The sequence below is a fragment of the Pleurodeles waltl genome, chromosome 2_1, assembly GCF_031143425.1.
Source record: "Pleurodeles waltl isolate 20211129_DDA chromosome 2_1, aPleWal1.hap1.20221129, whole genome shotgun sequence".
Lineage (NCBI taxonomy): Eukaryota > Metazoa > Chordata > Amphibia > Caudata > Salamandridae > Pleurodeles > Pleurodeles waltl.
Genome location: NC_090438.1, coordinates 324968029 through 324985798, shown reverse-complemented (window position 1 = coordinate 324985798; position 17770 = coordinate 324968029). Strand labels below are relative to the sequence as shown.

Sequence of the window (17770 nt, the reverse complement as noted above, 5' to 3'; positions counted from 1 at the left end):
CAGGTACTGTTTAAAGGACCAATATAGTTGCAATCCAAAGTTCTTTCTACAGACTTTTGTTTGATTCATACATTACCTACCTGCGTTTGATGTTTTTACATATGTGTATGCAAATGTTCCTTTTATGGACATGCTTGCTAATATGTTTTTCAAACTTGCCATATGTTTTCTAATGTTCCTACTATGGGCATTTTATGATATTCTTATGACAAGTGCTGTGATGTAATAACGTGTTTTCCTGACTACTGCTTATGTTGCAGAATACTGAGTAACCTGTGTGTTATGTGTTACTACTGCTAGGTTGCAGAGTAACTAATGTGTAACGTTCTGACAACTGCTAAGGTAGCAGGATAGTACTGATATGTGATGTTTGGTCTGATAATTGCCTTGTGTACAATACAGTATATTTTCATATAATCTGGTGTTGTTTCCTTTGTGGTGGGGATATTGCGTCACGTGTGTTGTGTGTGTTGTGCAAACGCTATACACATTGCCTCTGGGTTAAGCCTGACTGCTCGTGCCAAGCTACCAAGGGGGTGAGCAGGGGTTATCTTGGACGTGTAATTCCCTTGTCCTGACTAGAGTGGGTAAATTCTGCCTGGCTGAGGTGCATACCCTAGCCAACCAGAAACCCCATTTCTAACACTACCTATAATGGCTGAATGCCTGTTATCAATTTTTTTCCCTCGTATACCTCAAAATCTATGGGCGTTCATGGTTTTGTGATGGAATACAAAAGACACCATTGCAGCATGAGATGCTGATATATTTATAACACTATTGAGTACTAGAATATGGCTATGGAGATATGTGGCACTGACAACTTACCAGTGTTATCCATAATCACTATTATTGCATCACAGAAAGGAAAACATATCATATGTGCATGGACACACCTGCTACCAGTACATCTCTTAGAGGACTCATAGAAAAGGCATATGGGCTTGGCTCATGTACACATCTATGCATGCGCCGAAGCAGGAGGCATAGCAGCACATAGTCAGCAGCAGCATACATGGTAACTTGTGTGACTGAAGTACTTATACTTAGTGAATTGTATATGGGCTTGTGTTAGAAATGGGGTTTCTGGTTGGCTAGGGTCTTCACCTCAGCCAGGCAGAACCCACCCACTCTAGTCAGGGCAAGGGAGTTACACGTCCAAGATAATCCCTGCTCACCCCCTTGGTAGCTTGGCACGAGCAGTCAGGCCTATCCCAGAGGCAATGTGTAAAGCATTTGCAAAACACACACAACACGCATGATGCACTAGCCCCACCACAAAGGAAATACAACAACAGGTTAAATGAAAATATACTGTATTGTACACAATGCAATTATTAGACTAAACATCACATATCAGTAGTATCCTGCTGCCTTAGCAGTTGTCAGAATGCTACACATTAGTTACTCTGCAAACTAGCAGTAGTCACATATAACACACAGGTTACTCAGTATTCTGCAACATAAGCAGTAGTCAGGAAACACGGTATTACACCAAAGCACTTGTCATTAGAATATCATAAATGCCCATAGTAGGAACATTAAAAAACATACAGCAAGTCATAGAAACATATTAGTATGGTATGCCCTTAATAGGAATATTTACATACATATAGGCATCAAAAACAGGTAGGCAATATATGCATCAACAAAGTCTGTAGAAAGAACCTATGATATATATTGTCCTTTGTAAAGAGTACCTGGTTTGATGATGAAGGCTCCTCTGCGCCACATGGGGGCCTCTGCTACTCTGAGGCAGAGGAGGGCCGCATGCACCTCCTCTGTGCTATTGACGGGCGCCTCCAGGGGCCCACGATCACTGGGGGCCCACCGGGCCACAACCAGCCCTCACATGGGGGGGCCAAAATCCTCAAGGTAGTGTAGGGGGGAGAGGGGTTACATGTACCCCCTCCAATTGGTGACGGGCCCCTCCTGGAGCCCGCGACCTCTAGGGGTCCCCCCGGGTCTGCACTGGCCCTCCAAGGCGGGGGGAACCACAGAACTGTCACTGGCCCACAAGGGGCCAATAAGGGAACTGCGGCGCGGGAGGGCCTCTGGCGAAACTGCCCCCATGCCCGCGGTCCGACAAAGACCCTCCTGGGCTCGGCAGGCCAAGGAGAGGTGTCCTCCTCTCCTTCCTGCCTCAGATGAGATCCAGGCCCGAATCAGGGCCTTCTGGTGCCCCAGGGGTACTCTACGGAGCGATCCTTGCCCTGGGGGCACCAATAGGAGCATGCTTCCTCTGGTCTAAAACAACAGGATTTCCTTCGTGCCCCTGGGGGCACTGAGAAGCGCACTTCACTTGCGCTTTGGGTATACAACCTCCCCGGGCTGCGGCAGTGATTCCAGGCACAGCGATGCACTTTTCAAAGCGCTTGGGCATTAAATTAAGCTCGGGTCATGCTGTGAATTTCGGGCCACAATCTGAAAGAGCACTTTTCAAGCGCTAACAATGCTCCAGAGGTAGCGCTTTCCACAGCCCTGGTCAGACACCTGGGGAGGCACTCTTTGTGCTTGAAGATCGTCGCAGGGATCAGGGGCCACAGCACCATGCCTCTGGGGGGACAAGAGTCAGAGAACAAGGCCCACAAGTGGAGCGGCCCAGCAACAGGCCAGCACAGGGGATGCAAGCAGGTGGCAAGTCCTTTATAGTGACCAAGCAGGTCACAAGTCAGCACAGCAGCAGCACTCCATGGCGGTTCCTGGTGAGTCCTTTCAGCCTTTGGTGTCCAGTTCCAAGATGATTCCAAGAGTCTCCAAATTGTGGGGAAAATTCCCCTGTACTTATAGTCTGTTCTTACAGTGTTTTACAATGGTAGGGGGAGGAGGTTCCAGTCAGTTACAACTGGTTCTGGGAGTGCCCCATCTCTTCTTTCAGCACAGGCTCCAAACATCAGTGGGGGGTTAACGACCCTATTGTGTGAGGCCAGGGCACAGTCTTTACAAATGCAGGTGTGCCCCGCCTCCCCCTTCTCTCAGCCCAGGAAGACTATTCAGTATGCAGATGCACCTCTGTGACACCTCCACCCTCCCTGTGTACAGGATGTCTGAAAAGTATGCACAAAGCCCCAACTGTCACTCTGCCCAGACGTGGATTGGAGTCAAGCTGCAAAACACCAGAGTCATAAGCACAGATCAATGCGCACTTTCTGGAAGTGCCATTTCTGTGATAGTAATAAAAAATACACCCACACCAGTAAGCAGCATTTATTATCACCATCACAACCATACCAAACACGCCTACGCTACCCCTCATAAATCAGACAATACCCTTACACATAAGGCAGGGCATTTCTAATGCAATCCTATGAGAAGGCAGCACTCACAGCAGTGAGACACCAAGTTAGGCTGTTTGTCACTACTAGGACAGGCCATGCAATATGGCACATGTCCTGCCTTTCTACATACATGGCACCCTGCCCATAGGGCTAGCTACGGCATACCTTAGGGGTGACTCACATGTAGTAAAAGGGGAGTTCTGGGCCTGGCAAGTAAATTTAGATGCCAGGTCTCTATGGCAGAAAACTGCGCACACAGGCCCTGCGCTAGCAGGCCTGAGACAGGTTTGAAAGTCTACTTCAGTGGGTGGCGTAAGCAGCGCTGCAGGCCCACTAGTAGTATTTCATTTACAGGCCCTGGGTATAGAGATACCACTGTATAAGGGACTTATAGGTAAATTAAATATGCCAATTAGGTATAAGCCAATCATACCAACTTTAGATGGGAGAGCACCTGCACTTTAGCAATGGTCAGCAGTGATAAAGTGCTCAGAATCCTAGAGCCAACAGCGAGAGGTCAGAAAAACCAGGAGGAAGGAGGCAAAAAGACTGGGGATGACCCTCCGTAAGGCAAAAAGTCCAACAGGTAGTGATCTGCAAATTGCATGGTTTTGATTGTTTTTTGTATTTCAGGTGGTGTGAGAGTGATCTGAGTGTGTACGGGGGTTATATTACACAGAAAGGGAACCAAAACTGAAAAGCATTGAAATGTGTTTTACTCGCTTGTTTTCAAATATTTTGAGATATTATTAATGTGGTGTGGCTTAACAAAAGGACACAATAGTGGCCGAACATTAACATCTTTTTTGTAACTTTGATATCTGTGTTGTACTGCGCCGCGACTTAACGTTCACACCAAGGGCCGACCACAACTTAACGTTCACACCAAGGGCCGACTTTAGCACTGGTGGCGCCCTGTGAGAGAATCTTTTTTGGTGCCCCCCCATGACCTCCTCCTCAGATTTCAGCACTACCACCCGGCAAAAGAGCCCCTCATCCCTCAACAACCCTTCTCGCACATACATTTCATTTGTTTTTAGCTTTTCTAATCCACCCACCTATCCACATAAAGTAGAGATCTGTTTTTTGCAGCAGGCATATTAACCTTCTGCACTACTTTATGGTGAGTCAAAACTGCCACTGGACAAAACATTATTAATCACAGGAGTTATCTTGAGATTTGTATCGTTGCCTGGCAACAGAACACGCATTGGAAGTCTGCTTCAGGTGCTTTTAAATTGTAAGTTATTGCTAAACACAGCATCGCTCCTGAGGTCAGCGCCCCCCTCCTGGTCAGCGCCCAGTGCAGCTGCACCAGTTGCTCCCCTTTAAACCTGGCCGTGTTCACACCACATCTTTTGGTACAGGCTGCGGCTGTTCCTCCGCATCTGCCATGAGAGTCCTGGTTTCCTTTGGGGAATGTGTATGATGTTCCTGGTCTGTGAGGGTTGCAGGTGCTTGGCTGTGCCCGGGAATGCTAACACTGGGGAAAAAGCCTGACATTGGTGATTAGCAGTAGACTACCAGTCACGGCCTCAGGCAATCCAGTACTGCAGCGTGTTAAACTTCATTTATTAATATATCTTACAGTAAAGACATGCCAGCGCGCAGAAGTTCACAAGTCAGTGTTACCCATGAGACTGCAAGGGTGAGGGAGGCTGATGGGAGAAAGACTGACTGTAGTGGATCTGTCAATATTCACATTTAGGACGTGATGTAAGTGTATCTTTTTTGGTTGTCTGTTTTGTGATAAGCAGATGTTGGGGGTCATTCTGACCCCGGTCGGAGGCGGAAGCCGCCGGCCTGGCTGGGACCGCCAGAATACCGCTGCGTGGTCAAAAGACCGCCGCGGTTATTCTGGGTTTCCCGCTGGGCTGGCGGGCGACCGCCAGAAGGCCGCCCGCCAGCCCAGTGGGAAACACCCTTCCATGAGGATGCCGGCTCCGAATGGAGTCGGCGGAGTGGAAGGGGTGCGACGGGTGCAGTAGCACCTGTCGCGATTTTCAGTGTCTGCATGGCAGACACTGAAAATCTTGGTGGGGCCCTGTTACGGGGGCCCCTGCAGTGCCCATGCCATTGGCATGGGCACTGCAGGGGCCCCCAGGGGCCCCACGACACCCCATACCGCCATCCTCTGCCTGGCGGCCAAAACCGCCAGGAACAGGATGGCGGTATGGGGGTCGTAATCCCCATGGCGGCGCAGCAAGCTGCGCCGCCATGGAGGATTCCCCAGGGCAGCGGAGAACCGGCGGTACACCGCCGGTTTTCCGTTTCTGACCGCGGCTGTACCACCGCAGTCAGAATGGCCAAGGGAGCACCGCCAGCCTGTTGGCGGTGCTCCCGCGGTCGTTGGCCCTGGCGGATTTTACCGCCAGGGTCAGAATGACCCCCGTTGTGTCTCAGATATTTATTTTGTAGATTTTCTCGTCCTAACGTTCTCCTATTAAACGCGACGTCTAAAGCTTTCTTCACTTATTACACGGCTTCTTAGAAAACACAGGAAACACAACATATTCACAAATGCCTGTTACTTTCTCTGGAAGCGAAGACTGAACACTTACTGAGGAACAATTGTTTTATCGAGGCAAAATTAACAAATACATCCAGTTGTCAAGCAACCAATTCTTAATGTGATTTCTAGAAACCGCACACAGCCATCTTTCAGCAATAAGACAGAAAAATAAGTCAGGACGGTTTTCTGTCCAGGGTTTCTATGAAGTGAAAGAGTCTTTACAAATGCTAAAATATTCTCTCTGAGTTCCCTATCTGCCATATTGAATCCCGAATATCGGCGGGACAGAATATCCTTACACAATGTCGAGGGACACATAGCAATAGGTAAGTGCACAGAGGGAGATAAGGTATACTATTCTTAACACCACGTCTACGTGCCTTTAACATATATATATTTATTACCAAGATACGCATGCGTGGCATTAGGCATAGAAAATGTATAGGAACGTACTTTTAAAATGTCCCTCAATATTACTGTAACAATATTCTTTCGTGTCGATATTCGGGATTCAATATTCCTATATGCCCAGTGTACACCTCAGTTTACAAAACACATACATAAGGAAAAGGACATTATTACGTTCTGTGTTCTTTTACACAATGTACTGTTCTCAGCTTTACTTAAAAAACATGCAGACCAGTGTACACCTCTAGCTTTCAGTCGTGCGAAGAAAAAGTGCAAATAAAATTAGCGCAGGCAATAAAGAATAAGGGAGCCAAATGCTGTTTGTTGCAAATACTGCAACTACCAGGAAAAACACAAGTTTCTATTTTTCATCTCCAAATATTTCACAGAACAATTAGTGTGAGCCAGCCTTTATCCAGCCAGTTTACACAGAAATGGTTTTGCTGCAACATAATTAGAGGCGTGCCATATTCCCATATGATGCTTGATATATATATATATATATATATATATATTCAGACCTCCGCTATGCACGGCTGAAGGCCTTGCGCAGTGTGGAATTGGGTGCATGTTGGAGGGTTGGGAGCAGGCCCTGCAGCCAACCCCGCCCGGGCATGTCCGAAGGCCGTGTGCGGCGGTGGTTGTATTAACTTGCAGTAGTTATATATTACTTTATGTTAAAAAGACAGAGTAATTAACTGAAAAACTGAAAGTTACAGGGAAATTATAGTTGGTTCACATTTTACTTACACAAAACCATAGAAATTCAGCAGTTATAGTTATACCTATCAGAAGAAACTATAACTCATGCCAGAAAGTAACGCTGAGCTGCAAGTTTATACTTTCTTAACATAAGTATAACTATAACTGCTGAATTTCTATGGTTTTGGTATAGCTAAAATGTCAACCTAACTACAACATCCCTGTAACCTTTGTTATTTTCAGGGAAAAAAATATATATGTGTTTCTATATGAATGGGCATAGTGTATGTGGAGAATGAAATGTTATACAGATGGAGCTGATGTATTCTCATCTTTACTTTTTTGCAGAACGCTGGTCATGAAAATAAACTGGACGATACATATAATTAAATCTTCTTGGTTTCCAAATAATGCATCATCCTGTATATTTCTAGAAGATAATTTGAATAACTTCACTGTGGCATTGTTAAAATCTAAACCACTATGGAAAATCAAGCCTTTCTCCTGTCGTGGAGTCACAAAAGTCTGCTGCTGCTTCTTGTGAACTTTGATGGGCTGCTAAGTGGATCACCCATGCAAAAATAAAGAGAGGTGCAGCAGATTTCCAGGATGAGCACCCTGAGTGGCCCTGGGATGGTGATTAGCTTGACCACGGTGTCTGTCTCTCTGGACTTTAGTTTGCACAGTGGTCTGATGGCTTGGCATATCAAGAACAACCTGACTCTGAACCAGAGCGTACCAACCACTGACCCGCTAAATGCTTCAGAAGTGGAAGAAGTCGCCCGCCTGTCCATGGGGGATAAAAACTGGCCGGCCCTCCTTATTTTGGCTATTATTGTTCTGACAATTGGAGGAAACATACTGGTAATAATGGCAGTGTCCCTGGAGAAAAAACTTCAGAATGCCACCAACTACTTCCTGATGTCCCTGGCAGTGGCAGATATGCTGGTGGGGATTCTCGTCATGCCAGTCTCACTTGTTACTATTCTGTATGGTGAGTAGCAGTGAACGTCTGTGTTTGGATGTTTTCCTTGGTTGTTTTTCCTTGTATATTTAGCAATAAAATACGTAACATGAGCTTTAGATATTATTGATCCGGTCTTCACAATGATTTATCTTAGGTCACTGAAGTAGGGTTAAATGGCTGCATAAAAAAAAATCACCAGCCACAACGAACCTCGCAGAAAGCATTATTTTCCTGCTCGGATGGACCTTTCTGCATTGCAGACTGTCTCCCCTGCATGCTAATGAGGAGCCATAACTGCATTGTTCTCCGATTTCTACTTGTGTAAAACAGGAAATAGAATGCTTTGGCTGGTAGAGTTTCAAGTACACTGGAGCAGCACAGTAGCACAGTGACCCCAGAGCTGGGAAAATTGAGTGCAGAATTATTTTGAACCTAGAATGCATTGTACGGCGTTGAGGAAAAATGATGCTGGGATATTTTGAGCCTCATCTGTGGATAGTGCAGCGCCTGATTGCCTCTCTGCGGAGCAGAAGATTGTGATTTAGAATTTAGGTGCAGCAGGTGAAAATTGCATTCAAGAAAATTGAATCCTTCTAGGATTGGTTTTACGATGGCCTATTCAATAGGTTAAAAAATGTTGCATCTGAAGTCTGCACTATAACGGTGGGAGGAAGAACCAAATACAGAAATGTTATTTCTTTTTTCTATATGTGGTGTTATTTATATATATATATATATATATATATATATATATATATATATACATATATATATATATGTGTATATATATATATATATATTTCTCTCTTGGTGCCATGGAATGGACATTTGCGAAAATCATATTCACAATCAAGCAGAAACGTATATCAATACAAAATCTTAGAGAGGAATTAGAGCATTACCGATGTTCACTAGTAACCTGGTCCCTAAAGTAATGAGTTTGAATTGAAAATATTTTTTTCAAATTTAGAGTACCTGTAATTTATATTAATAGTTGGTGGATTGTCGACAATAAGCCCAAATAGTGTGCAAGAATCAGTACTGTAGCAAGGATGCCCTCGGCTTTGGTGCAAACAAGGAAAATGTCCCTTTTGACTGGTGTTGGGGTAGCAAAATAGAATTGTCATTGGGTCCCGGCACCACTGCACCTGCTGCATCAGTGGTAGCTAATCCCTTAGCAAGAAGGGCCATTCATTTCAAATCCTAAACATCCCTTTATAAGATCAACTTTTGTTTTTCCCACTTCTTCAGCACATATTTGAAAACCGACGTCAGGGCACACATATTTATAATACATACACACTCTCACACACCTAAACACACTCACCCGCAAGCATGCAGAGGGCGAACATTTAAAAGCATTTTTTACTTACATCAGCTACCATGGAAGGGTATATTCCAGCTAATTGTATTCCATTTTTATTACACTAATAGTGAAAAATATGTTATTATTCACTGTTAGTGTTATAAATAATTGACAACAAATAAAGATTCAAGCCCCAGCTAGCGTCCATAAGGACGAGCTGCCACACTGTTCCTGACACTGAATTTGCCACTCCTGATGCCAGGGGTCGTAAAACCAGTGCCAGGGGTCGTAAAGGGCAAACCAAGGGTCGCAACTGCGACCCCTGGCGACCCCTAAATGACGTCCATGTCTGCAAACGTCTTTGGAGACTCTAAAAGCATATAGAAATCTTGGACTTCTGTGGACTACTCGTGGCTGAGAGTGCCCTGGTAAGAGATATTTGAAACTTTTGTGGGGCACACAGTTGGCCTTTAAGGTGGCGAGGAGAACTGCAATCTGGCGAGTGAAGACAGAATGTATAGTTTACCTTGAGGGACATTGGGTGCTGTTCCACATAGACCAGGAGACCACCCAGATCTGGGGACAGGAATTCAGATCCATAAGGACTTTTGTAGCTGTGGAGAAATCTGTTTTAATCATTATGAAACATCACAGGCCTGGAGACTTTAATTTAGCACTCTTGATAGCAGACGTGCACCACCATGAGGAAGACATTTAAAACCCCATATATGAAATCTGCACAAGTCTAAACAACTCTTATGCAGCATTTTCCAGAATGTTGGGCCCAGAAAACAGCTACCAGGAATAGAAGGCTTCAAATTATAGATGTTGGCACTGTGAAGCTTAATGTGTAAACCGTTCTCTAGCAAAGGGTAAGAAATTGATACTATCCTTGCCAGGAAACCCCTATGCCTGGTATGAGTGTAACTGTGTCAGTGGGGATTCCACATGTCAAATTACATAGATCTCCCCTGTATTACCCATACTGATCAATGAAGCATGGGAAGCATGAAGACAGCAAGGGACAGAGTCAGTGTGTCACTTTAGCAAAGAACAGAGTTGTGCTCCTGTGCAGTCTAGCCTGTTGTGCCTGTCCATGCCCACCCAAGGAGGCAGAGGTAACCTTGCTGGATTCCCTCCTGCAGTAGTGAGCACTTTAATGTTCAAACAACCAAAAACGAGCCACAAATAGGAAAATAAATTAAATACGTGATCTGCAGCCATCAACCTTTGCAGACTAGGAATACATGCCAGAAAAAAGTACAAATTGCATATTTCCTAATGTCTCTGATTAATCAACAGACTGCCTCACTTATTCCTTGGAGCAGCTTTCCAGACTCAGAGATTCAGGATAGAATTTCTGTCCACAATCATTATCGGGCAGAAAGGTACTCTTCCAAAAGGCGTCTTATCTTCTGCTCTATGCAGCTATCTCCTTAAGAGAATCCATGCGTCACCTTTTAAATTGTGAACTCACTGCATGGTCAGCAGCACTGCCTAAGCTAATAAAACCTGAAGTATCCTGCTTAACATTTACCGTAGTGTGACTTACTTTTAGTTTCAGCAAATATTTTTGTAACTTTAGTAGCTCTTTCAGAGTCTTTTCTACTAAAACCAAGAAAAATGGCCACACCTTACTTCTTTCCAGCTTTCCTCAAACTCCATTCAAAGCCAGGCAGCTCCAAAGGGGCAAAGGAAATCCCTAACACTCCAGGTCTCATTTGAGAAGGGTTCCACTATAACTGGGAGGTTCCTTCTACGTAGAGGAAGCACATGTTATAACTACTTTCTGACGTGACCCGGGCATCAGGAACTCTCTTTCTAAATTCCAAAGTGATGCAGTTCTTTGAAGTTCAGATTTGACCACTTTGCTCCAGGGGAGTGTCACCGGCCGTAGCGGGATTCAGCCAGGGGATATGGATTAGTCCTTTGCTGACACTATTTGCTAAGATTCAGAGAAGCAACGCAGCAACAACAAAAACATGCACGGAGAGCAAATAAACAACATCTAATGCTTCCTTTGATTTTGTCATAACTATGTATCTGCTATCTATTCCCTGTGTATGTGAGGTGTAAAGCATTTTTCCTAGAAAAAGTAGAAAAAGGACAGTAAAGGCTACATTATTTCACTTCTAGACTAAAGAATCTACAGTTTGTGCACATAAATGCTTTCATATGGTACATCCCATTTCTTGACATAAGTTGGGCAGTGATCTCTTTCAACGCTCCTAGTTGTGGACTATGTGACACTAGACAAACGTGCGTGTGCCTTTCAACGTCATTTACCTTGACAGACGTTCTCTCTGAGTCCAGGGCTACTGACTGTGGAATACATTGCAACCTAGGCTTAGGGCTGATCCAAATGACATGCTTTTCAGAAACAACCTGGAGTCCAATCGGGTGTGGACTACCTCTAATTATAAAGTCCACCATTTTGGAGGCCTGTCATTAAAGAATGTCAGCCGAGGGCCTTTCTCGCTGATTTGACTCAAACTTCCCCTACCCACACAAACTCCAGACTTTATGCCCAACACCAGAAACTAAACAAAACTCCTTAAAGAAAAAAATACACGTATGCAACATGGCGCTTTCAATACAAAAACTTTTCTTTTTTAACTCAGCCCTGCGGTCCTCTGAACCTACATGAGCCCTTAAGCATATGCTATGTTTTTGCTGAATATAATTCAAGCTTCTACATAAGACCTGACCTCTGTGCAGCTGTACAAATAGTACACATTTACTGCTCATTCACCAAAAGGTCAAATATGCCAATTTGAACATTAAACGGACTTTACTTTTAAGTCTGAGGCCCTTCAGTTTGAAAAGAACACTGAAAAAGAAAATTTCGGAGAACATCGCAAATAGATATCACTCTAGATGTAATACAACCGTAGCATTTCCTAAGGAGTTTACTAAGCATGTATATGGGTATTTTCAGCAAGTCTCAGCAATATGTGCTGCCAGGGTGACTGGGTAAAGTGGTATTTTTTCACCATTTACAAATATGGTTTTGAATTAATATAGTTTTTTCAAAAGTATTAAAGAATTGGGATACAATCAGAGAGGCAACATTTTCTGTTGTCTCACTATGATGCTGCTGGAGGTCTGTTGTGCAGTACCAATGGATGTCTTTTGTGTCTGTCTCGAAGTGAATGTCAGTCTATTCTGGTGATAACTTTAGCTGTGCCACACGTTTACTGTGTTGTACCTGTGCACAGACTTGCTTGCATATGTCATCCCATGTGGCTTTCTGGTTTCTCCTCAATTTTTGCCAAAATGGTGGAACAGTTTCACATGAGGCTGTATGTCATTCAATATCAGCACTTCTTATGTCATGAGCCATGTGTCTTGGTTGCTCTCTCTTGACTGATCAGGTTTTTCTTTACGACAGTCACTTCTTGGTCATTGCTTATTGAGCTGATATAATCCATGTATATGATCTCATGACAGTGTATCCCTTCAAATATGTAGTGAAACCTAATAGGACACAACAGCGCGAGAAGTGTCCCTGAGGCATTTTGAGTTATCAGTTCCCACGGAAAGAAGTTCCTGAATTCCAGTCACCTATAGTATTGGGACCTTGTTGCTTATGGAAATGCCTATGTTACTATGCATGTTTTCGGGTTTGGCCCCTGGCACTGGTGTCTTTGAAATCATTGGTAGGATAGTTTCCTTACCTTCAAAAGAGTGGGTGAGCAGGTGCCCTATATGAGTTATTGATGCAAGGCTATAGCTTAGGGTTTGATGGAGAGCCCTGACGGTACAACAGTAATGGAATTCTTTTCTCAAAGTTTAACTGCATCTTGACGTGTCTTCAAAGACCATGTTGTTTTTCAACTGAAATCGTTAAAAATCTGCAGAGGGCAAATTGTTGAGAAGGTTTTGTCTGTGGTTGAACGTTCCTTACTTCACTTTGTATGCCCATATAGCCTCCATTTTCAAGGTATATGTGGTGTTATGGATGGGAATGCACTGAAGAACATAAAGTGGGACTACAGTCATTTTCAGCAGGCCAAGTGTTGTCAGGCTCCTAGGGGCTCCCTTGAACCCAATGCACTAACTAATGTCATGCAGTTCTTTGGAAGTTCTTGATGGTTGTAACCGGTAGAACCAGTGTTTGAGTGCATATGGGCATGTTGGTGACCATTATCTTCCTGTAAGTCAGGGTATCCGTATGATTGTGGTTGTATTTTCATGACATCCACCTAGACGTATATTTTTAGTGATAGTTCCTTAGTAGTCTGAGCCCAAGTGTGCTGATGAGCTGTTGTATGTGTTTGTCAGTATGTGCTCACCACCTGATGTGACTGTAGGTGAAGGTTCCAGTGTTCTTCTGTGCCTTCCGGATCACGTTTGATACTCTAATATGCCACAATGTGTATCTTGTGCTACATGTATTTTATTGCAGCTGGCACTACTTTCCAGTGTGTTGTCTATGACTGAAGTTGCATTAGAATTAAGTTCCATTGTTGTCATGCACACATGCTTCCTGTTAGGTTTCTGCAGGTTTTGTACGAATGAGGGGCATTTTGTTTTGTTATGATGTGTACATTGTATTAATAAGGACATCATGACCTGAGGACGTTGGCATGATTTCTGTTACTGCTTGGGGCATGTTTATGTATCTAAACGTGTGCATTGTGTTTTGTGTGTATTTGACATCTATTCCAACATTCATGCATGGCAGAAGTTGCTATATCTATGCGCCAGCGTGAGTATGATGCCTGAAGTGTCTGGGATAACATTTTATTGATGTGCTCTGAAGAGCATGCCTAATGATTTGTTTTTGAGCCACGGTCATTAGGACGTCCTGTGTTCCTAGAAACAACGTCGTCTATCAAGTATTTCCTCGATGAATGTTGGACCTTTTCTCTATGTTCATATTTGACAGAGTTCACCTTTACACGTTCCTGATGGTATCAACTCGGCGTCACTGGGTTATTTGATTAGACTCATATAATATAATAGATATACATACCCACAAGACTGATTTTTGTGAAGTTATAGATTTTTGTTTTTTGAATTTTGTATTTTGAACGTTTGAGTAAATAACACATTTACTTATTTTGTATAATGAAGTTCATAATTGTAAAAATGAGCAAGTGGTATTATGGAGTGGGTACATAAAGCATATATTTTATAGTTTGAATAAGGAAATCAGTAATCTGTTATTATAAAGTACAGATAATATATTTGAGACATTATTTTCATTGCTCTGGTATTCAGTGCTAACCGATTTTCCAAATCATCTATTTCTCTGAAGGATGGATATTAAAAAGTTGTATTAGGATTTCTCATGTATTGGTTGTTTACAGCATTGTACTTTTTGTTGCAACAGAACTTCTTCCTTCTCGTACCCCATAAAACTGATTTCCCGCTCCTCTCAACCTCAACCAAAAGCAGAGTCGATCCCACGCTCCTGAACTTTTTGAAGCTGGAAAAATGCATAACTATCCTAATCTCGTCATCCCCACTTGATCAACAAGGTGGTGAACGCTGCTAACTTTCATCAACATATGCAAAACAAATTGGTTACTTTACTCTCCCTGATCTATTAAAAAGTGTTGTTTGTTCACTTGTCATGTTAAGAATTGAAATGGATATAACTTTCTGACTCGAGATTATTAATCACCTTTAGCCTTCTTAAAGGAGCACTACACTTGACTGCTGGGTTAGTTCACTTTTTGGTTAAAATCTACCATATATCTCCTATATTTCGTGAACTGCACTGGTTACCCATTTCACCCAGAACCACATTCGAATTCTGCTGCTAATCCACAAGGCCATCCATGAGAACACCGCACTTATCTTGCTGACCACCTCACTATCTCCAGCATCAAAAGGGACAAAACATTCACACAACTCTTCTAGAAACCTCAATCTTCAGAACCTCAACAGTACAAAGTCAGTCCTTTTTTGTGGTGGGTCTTAGAGTAATGTTTTTAAATGTATAAACAAATGGTCATTCTATTCATCATCACACCAACTTTTGCAAGTACACTTTGCATCAGTGCTTACTGCTCTTTGCTCACTGTTGTATTTATTGTTGCATTATTCTACTCACTCCGCAATCCGGATATTAAGCTTATTCTCTTAATGCAGCTTCACACTGATGTGGTCCAGGTGTGCTATGTATATATTAAAATTAAATGTGTGCTACATTTACAATCTTTGATTTCTGTGAACTTTTAGCCATTACATAATGTAATGGAATAATGAAAATACTATGTGGACATGTTTGACATAACTGCCAAGTTTGAAATTGAGGTATTTTTGATATTGCATAAACTAGTCTCATCCTTCAAAATCCTTGGCACTATTGTTCCCAACATTACCTATCCAATATCTATCACATATAAATAGGCTTTAGACCTTGATCATTTAGGTGAAGCTTTCATAACAGTTGGAACTATTTAACTGCAGATTATGGAAATTTATCACCCCCCTTAAGGTGTTTGACCTAAGCCATTACCTTTTTGCAGTGTTTTTGTGTGCTTTAATATTACATATGTTCTTCTGTCTTTATGAATAGCCATAGTTCAAGAGAGTAGATATTCTTATAATTGTTACATGATGTTTAACTATCACATTAAAGCATTAATTGGGACCAATGTGCTGTCTATAAAATAATCTAACTATACTAAGCTATGCTGCATTTTTATGGGGATTATTTGTAGTAGCAGTTTTCGATGAGTCGCATAATTAACTCTTATTTATATTTTCGTTTAGAAATCGGTTTAAAATGTTTTTCTAAAGCAGTGTCCTCTTTGTTATGTAGGATAAGGGACAGACAATTTGTGTATCGTGTGTGCAGTTATGCTGCAAATTTCTACTTTGGGCAAGATATTCCAAGGTCAGGGTGTGTCTGAGGCCAAGCTAGCTGTTGTGTATTGAATTGCTTTAAGAAGTGGGAGCTTGATTTTGGTTCATTTGAACCTTTGGACCCTATTCACAAATCCATATATGTGTCTATGTTAATTTTAGATGTGCAAAGGCCTTGATTTAGAGGCACACATTCACTTTTAGAACTAAGGCCCATATTTATACTTTTTGACGCTAAACTGCGCTAATGCAGTTTAGCGTCAAAAAATTTTGCGCCGTCTAACGCCATTCTGAAGCGCCATGCGGGCGCCGTATTTATGGAATGGCGTTAGACGGCGCAATCAGACCGGCGCTGCCTGGTGTGCGTGGAAAAAAACCACGTAGACCAGGCAGCGCCGGCGTTGGGAAAAAATGACGTTAGGGCGTCTTAAAATGGCGCAAGTCAGGTTGACGCAAAAAAATCGTCTTAACCCGATTAGCGCCATTTTTTCGACGCCCAGACGCCATTTCATGACTCCTGTCTTAGTAAAGACATGAGTCATGCCCCCTTGCCCAATGGCCATGCCCAGGGGACTTGTGTCCCCTGGGCATGGTCATTGGGCATAGTGGCATGTAGGGGGGCACAAATAAGGCCCCCCTATGCCACAAAAAAAATCAAAAAATTAAAAAAAATTATACTTACCTGAACTTACCTGTACTTCACTGGGATGGGTCCCTCCATCCTTGGGTGTCCTCCTGGGGTGGGCAGGGGTGGCAGGGGGGGTCCCTGGGGGCAGGGGAGGGCACCTGTGGGCTCATTCTGAGCCCACAGGTCCCTTAACGCCTACCCTGACCCAGGCGTTAAATTCAGGCGCAAATGCGGTTTTTTTTGACCCGCCACCTCCCGGGCGTGATTTTTGCCCGGGAGTATAAATACGACGCATTTGCGTCGCCGTCATTTTTTTAGACGGGAACGCCTTCCTTGCATCTCATTAACGCAAGGAAGGCGTTCACGCTAAAAAAGGACGCTCTTTCTTCATACTTTGGCGCTAGACGCGTCTAACGCCAAAGTATAAATATGGCGTTAGTTTTGCGCCGAATTTGCGTCGAAAAAAACGACGCTAATTCGGCGCAAACGGAGTATAAATACGGGCCTAAATATGATAGTTTTCAACGTATGCATGGATTACCTCATACACAATACTAGCCAATAGTGATGTGATCGCAAATATGAGTCCACCTTCTTCTAGAGGAGGGGAGGAACTGTTGCACATCAAGGGTTGCTCTGGAAAATTTGTGAATGCTCACAACATTGTGAGCATTCCCCAACCTTTCACTGACCCCACTCCAGTCTTTGAAAGAGTCAGATGTTTACTTCTAGCCGGCCTAAGAGATCATTCATTTCCTGGGTGGGAATGGTAATCGAACACGCTGCGATTCTACCGTAAATATCTAGTCTTTTCCATGTATCTTTATGTGAAAGGACAGCAATAGCAAAGCAGTTTGTTTTACACCTGCAGAAGAGGAGAACGGCACGCGTGTGATAGTCAATTAGAGTGAGGTCACTGAGATGTGATAAATACCGCTTAAGAGGAGTCTGTATTCACCACACGTGGCCTCGTAGCAAGACCTGCCACATTTCCATGTAACCAGGACGAAGCAGGTGGATTAAAACGTGTCATTGGCTGTCTCCCAGAGCTTGTAATGAAATCATATAATCCACTGCATCATTACACTGACCTTGCAGACTCGTTCATTCCGATCTGCCTTTCCCAGCGGTTTTCATTGCAGAAAAA

At 43.3% G+C, this 17770-nt stretch overlaps 1 protein-coding gene across 2 annotated transcripts in view; it reads left to right on the top strand.

Annotated features, from left to right (window-relative positions):
• The window catches only part of HTR2C (5-hydroxytryptamine receptor 2C), a 3940131-nt gene that overhangs the window by 3138553 nt on the left and 783808 nt on the right, over window positions 1-17770 (top strand). For both annotated transcript variants that reach the window (XM_069206051.1, XM_069206060.1), the window contains one exon: window positions 7249-7894. In XM_069206051.1, coding sequence (XP_069062152.1) covers window positions 7510-7894 — 385 coding nt within the window. In that variant the 5' untranslated portion in view covers window positions 7249-7509. The remainder of the gene's footprint in view (window positions 1-7248; window positions 7895-17770) is intronic.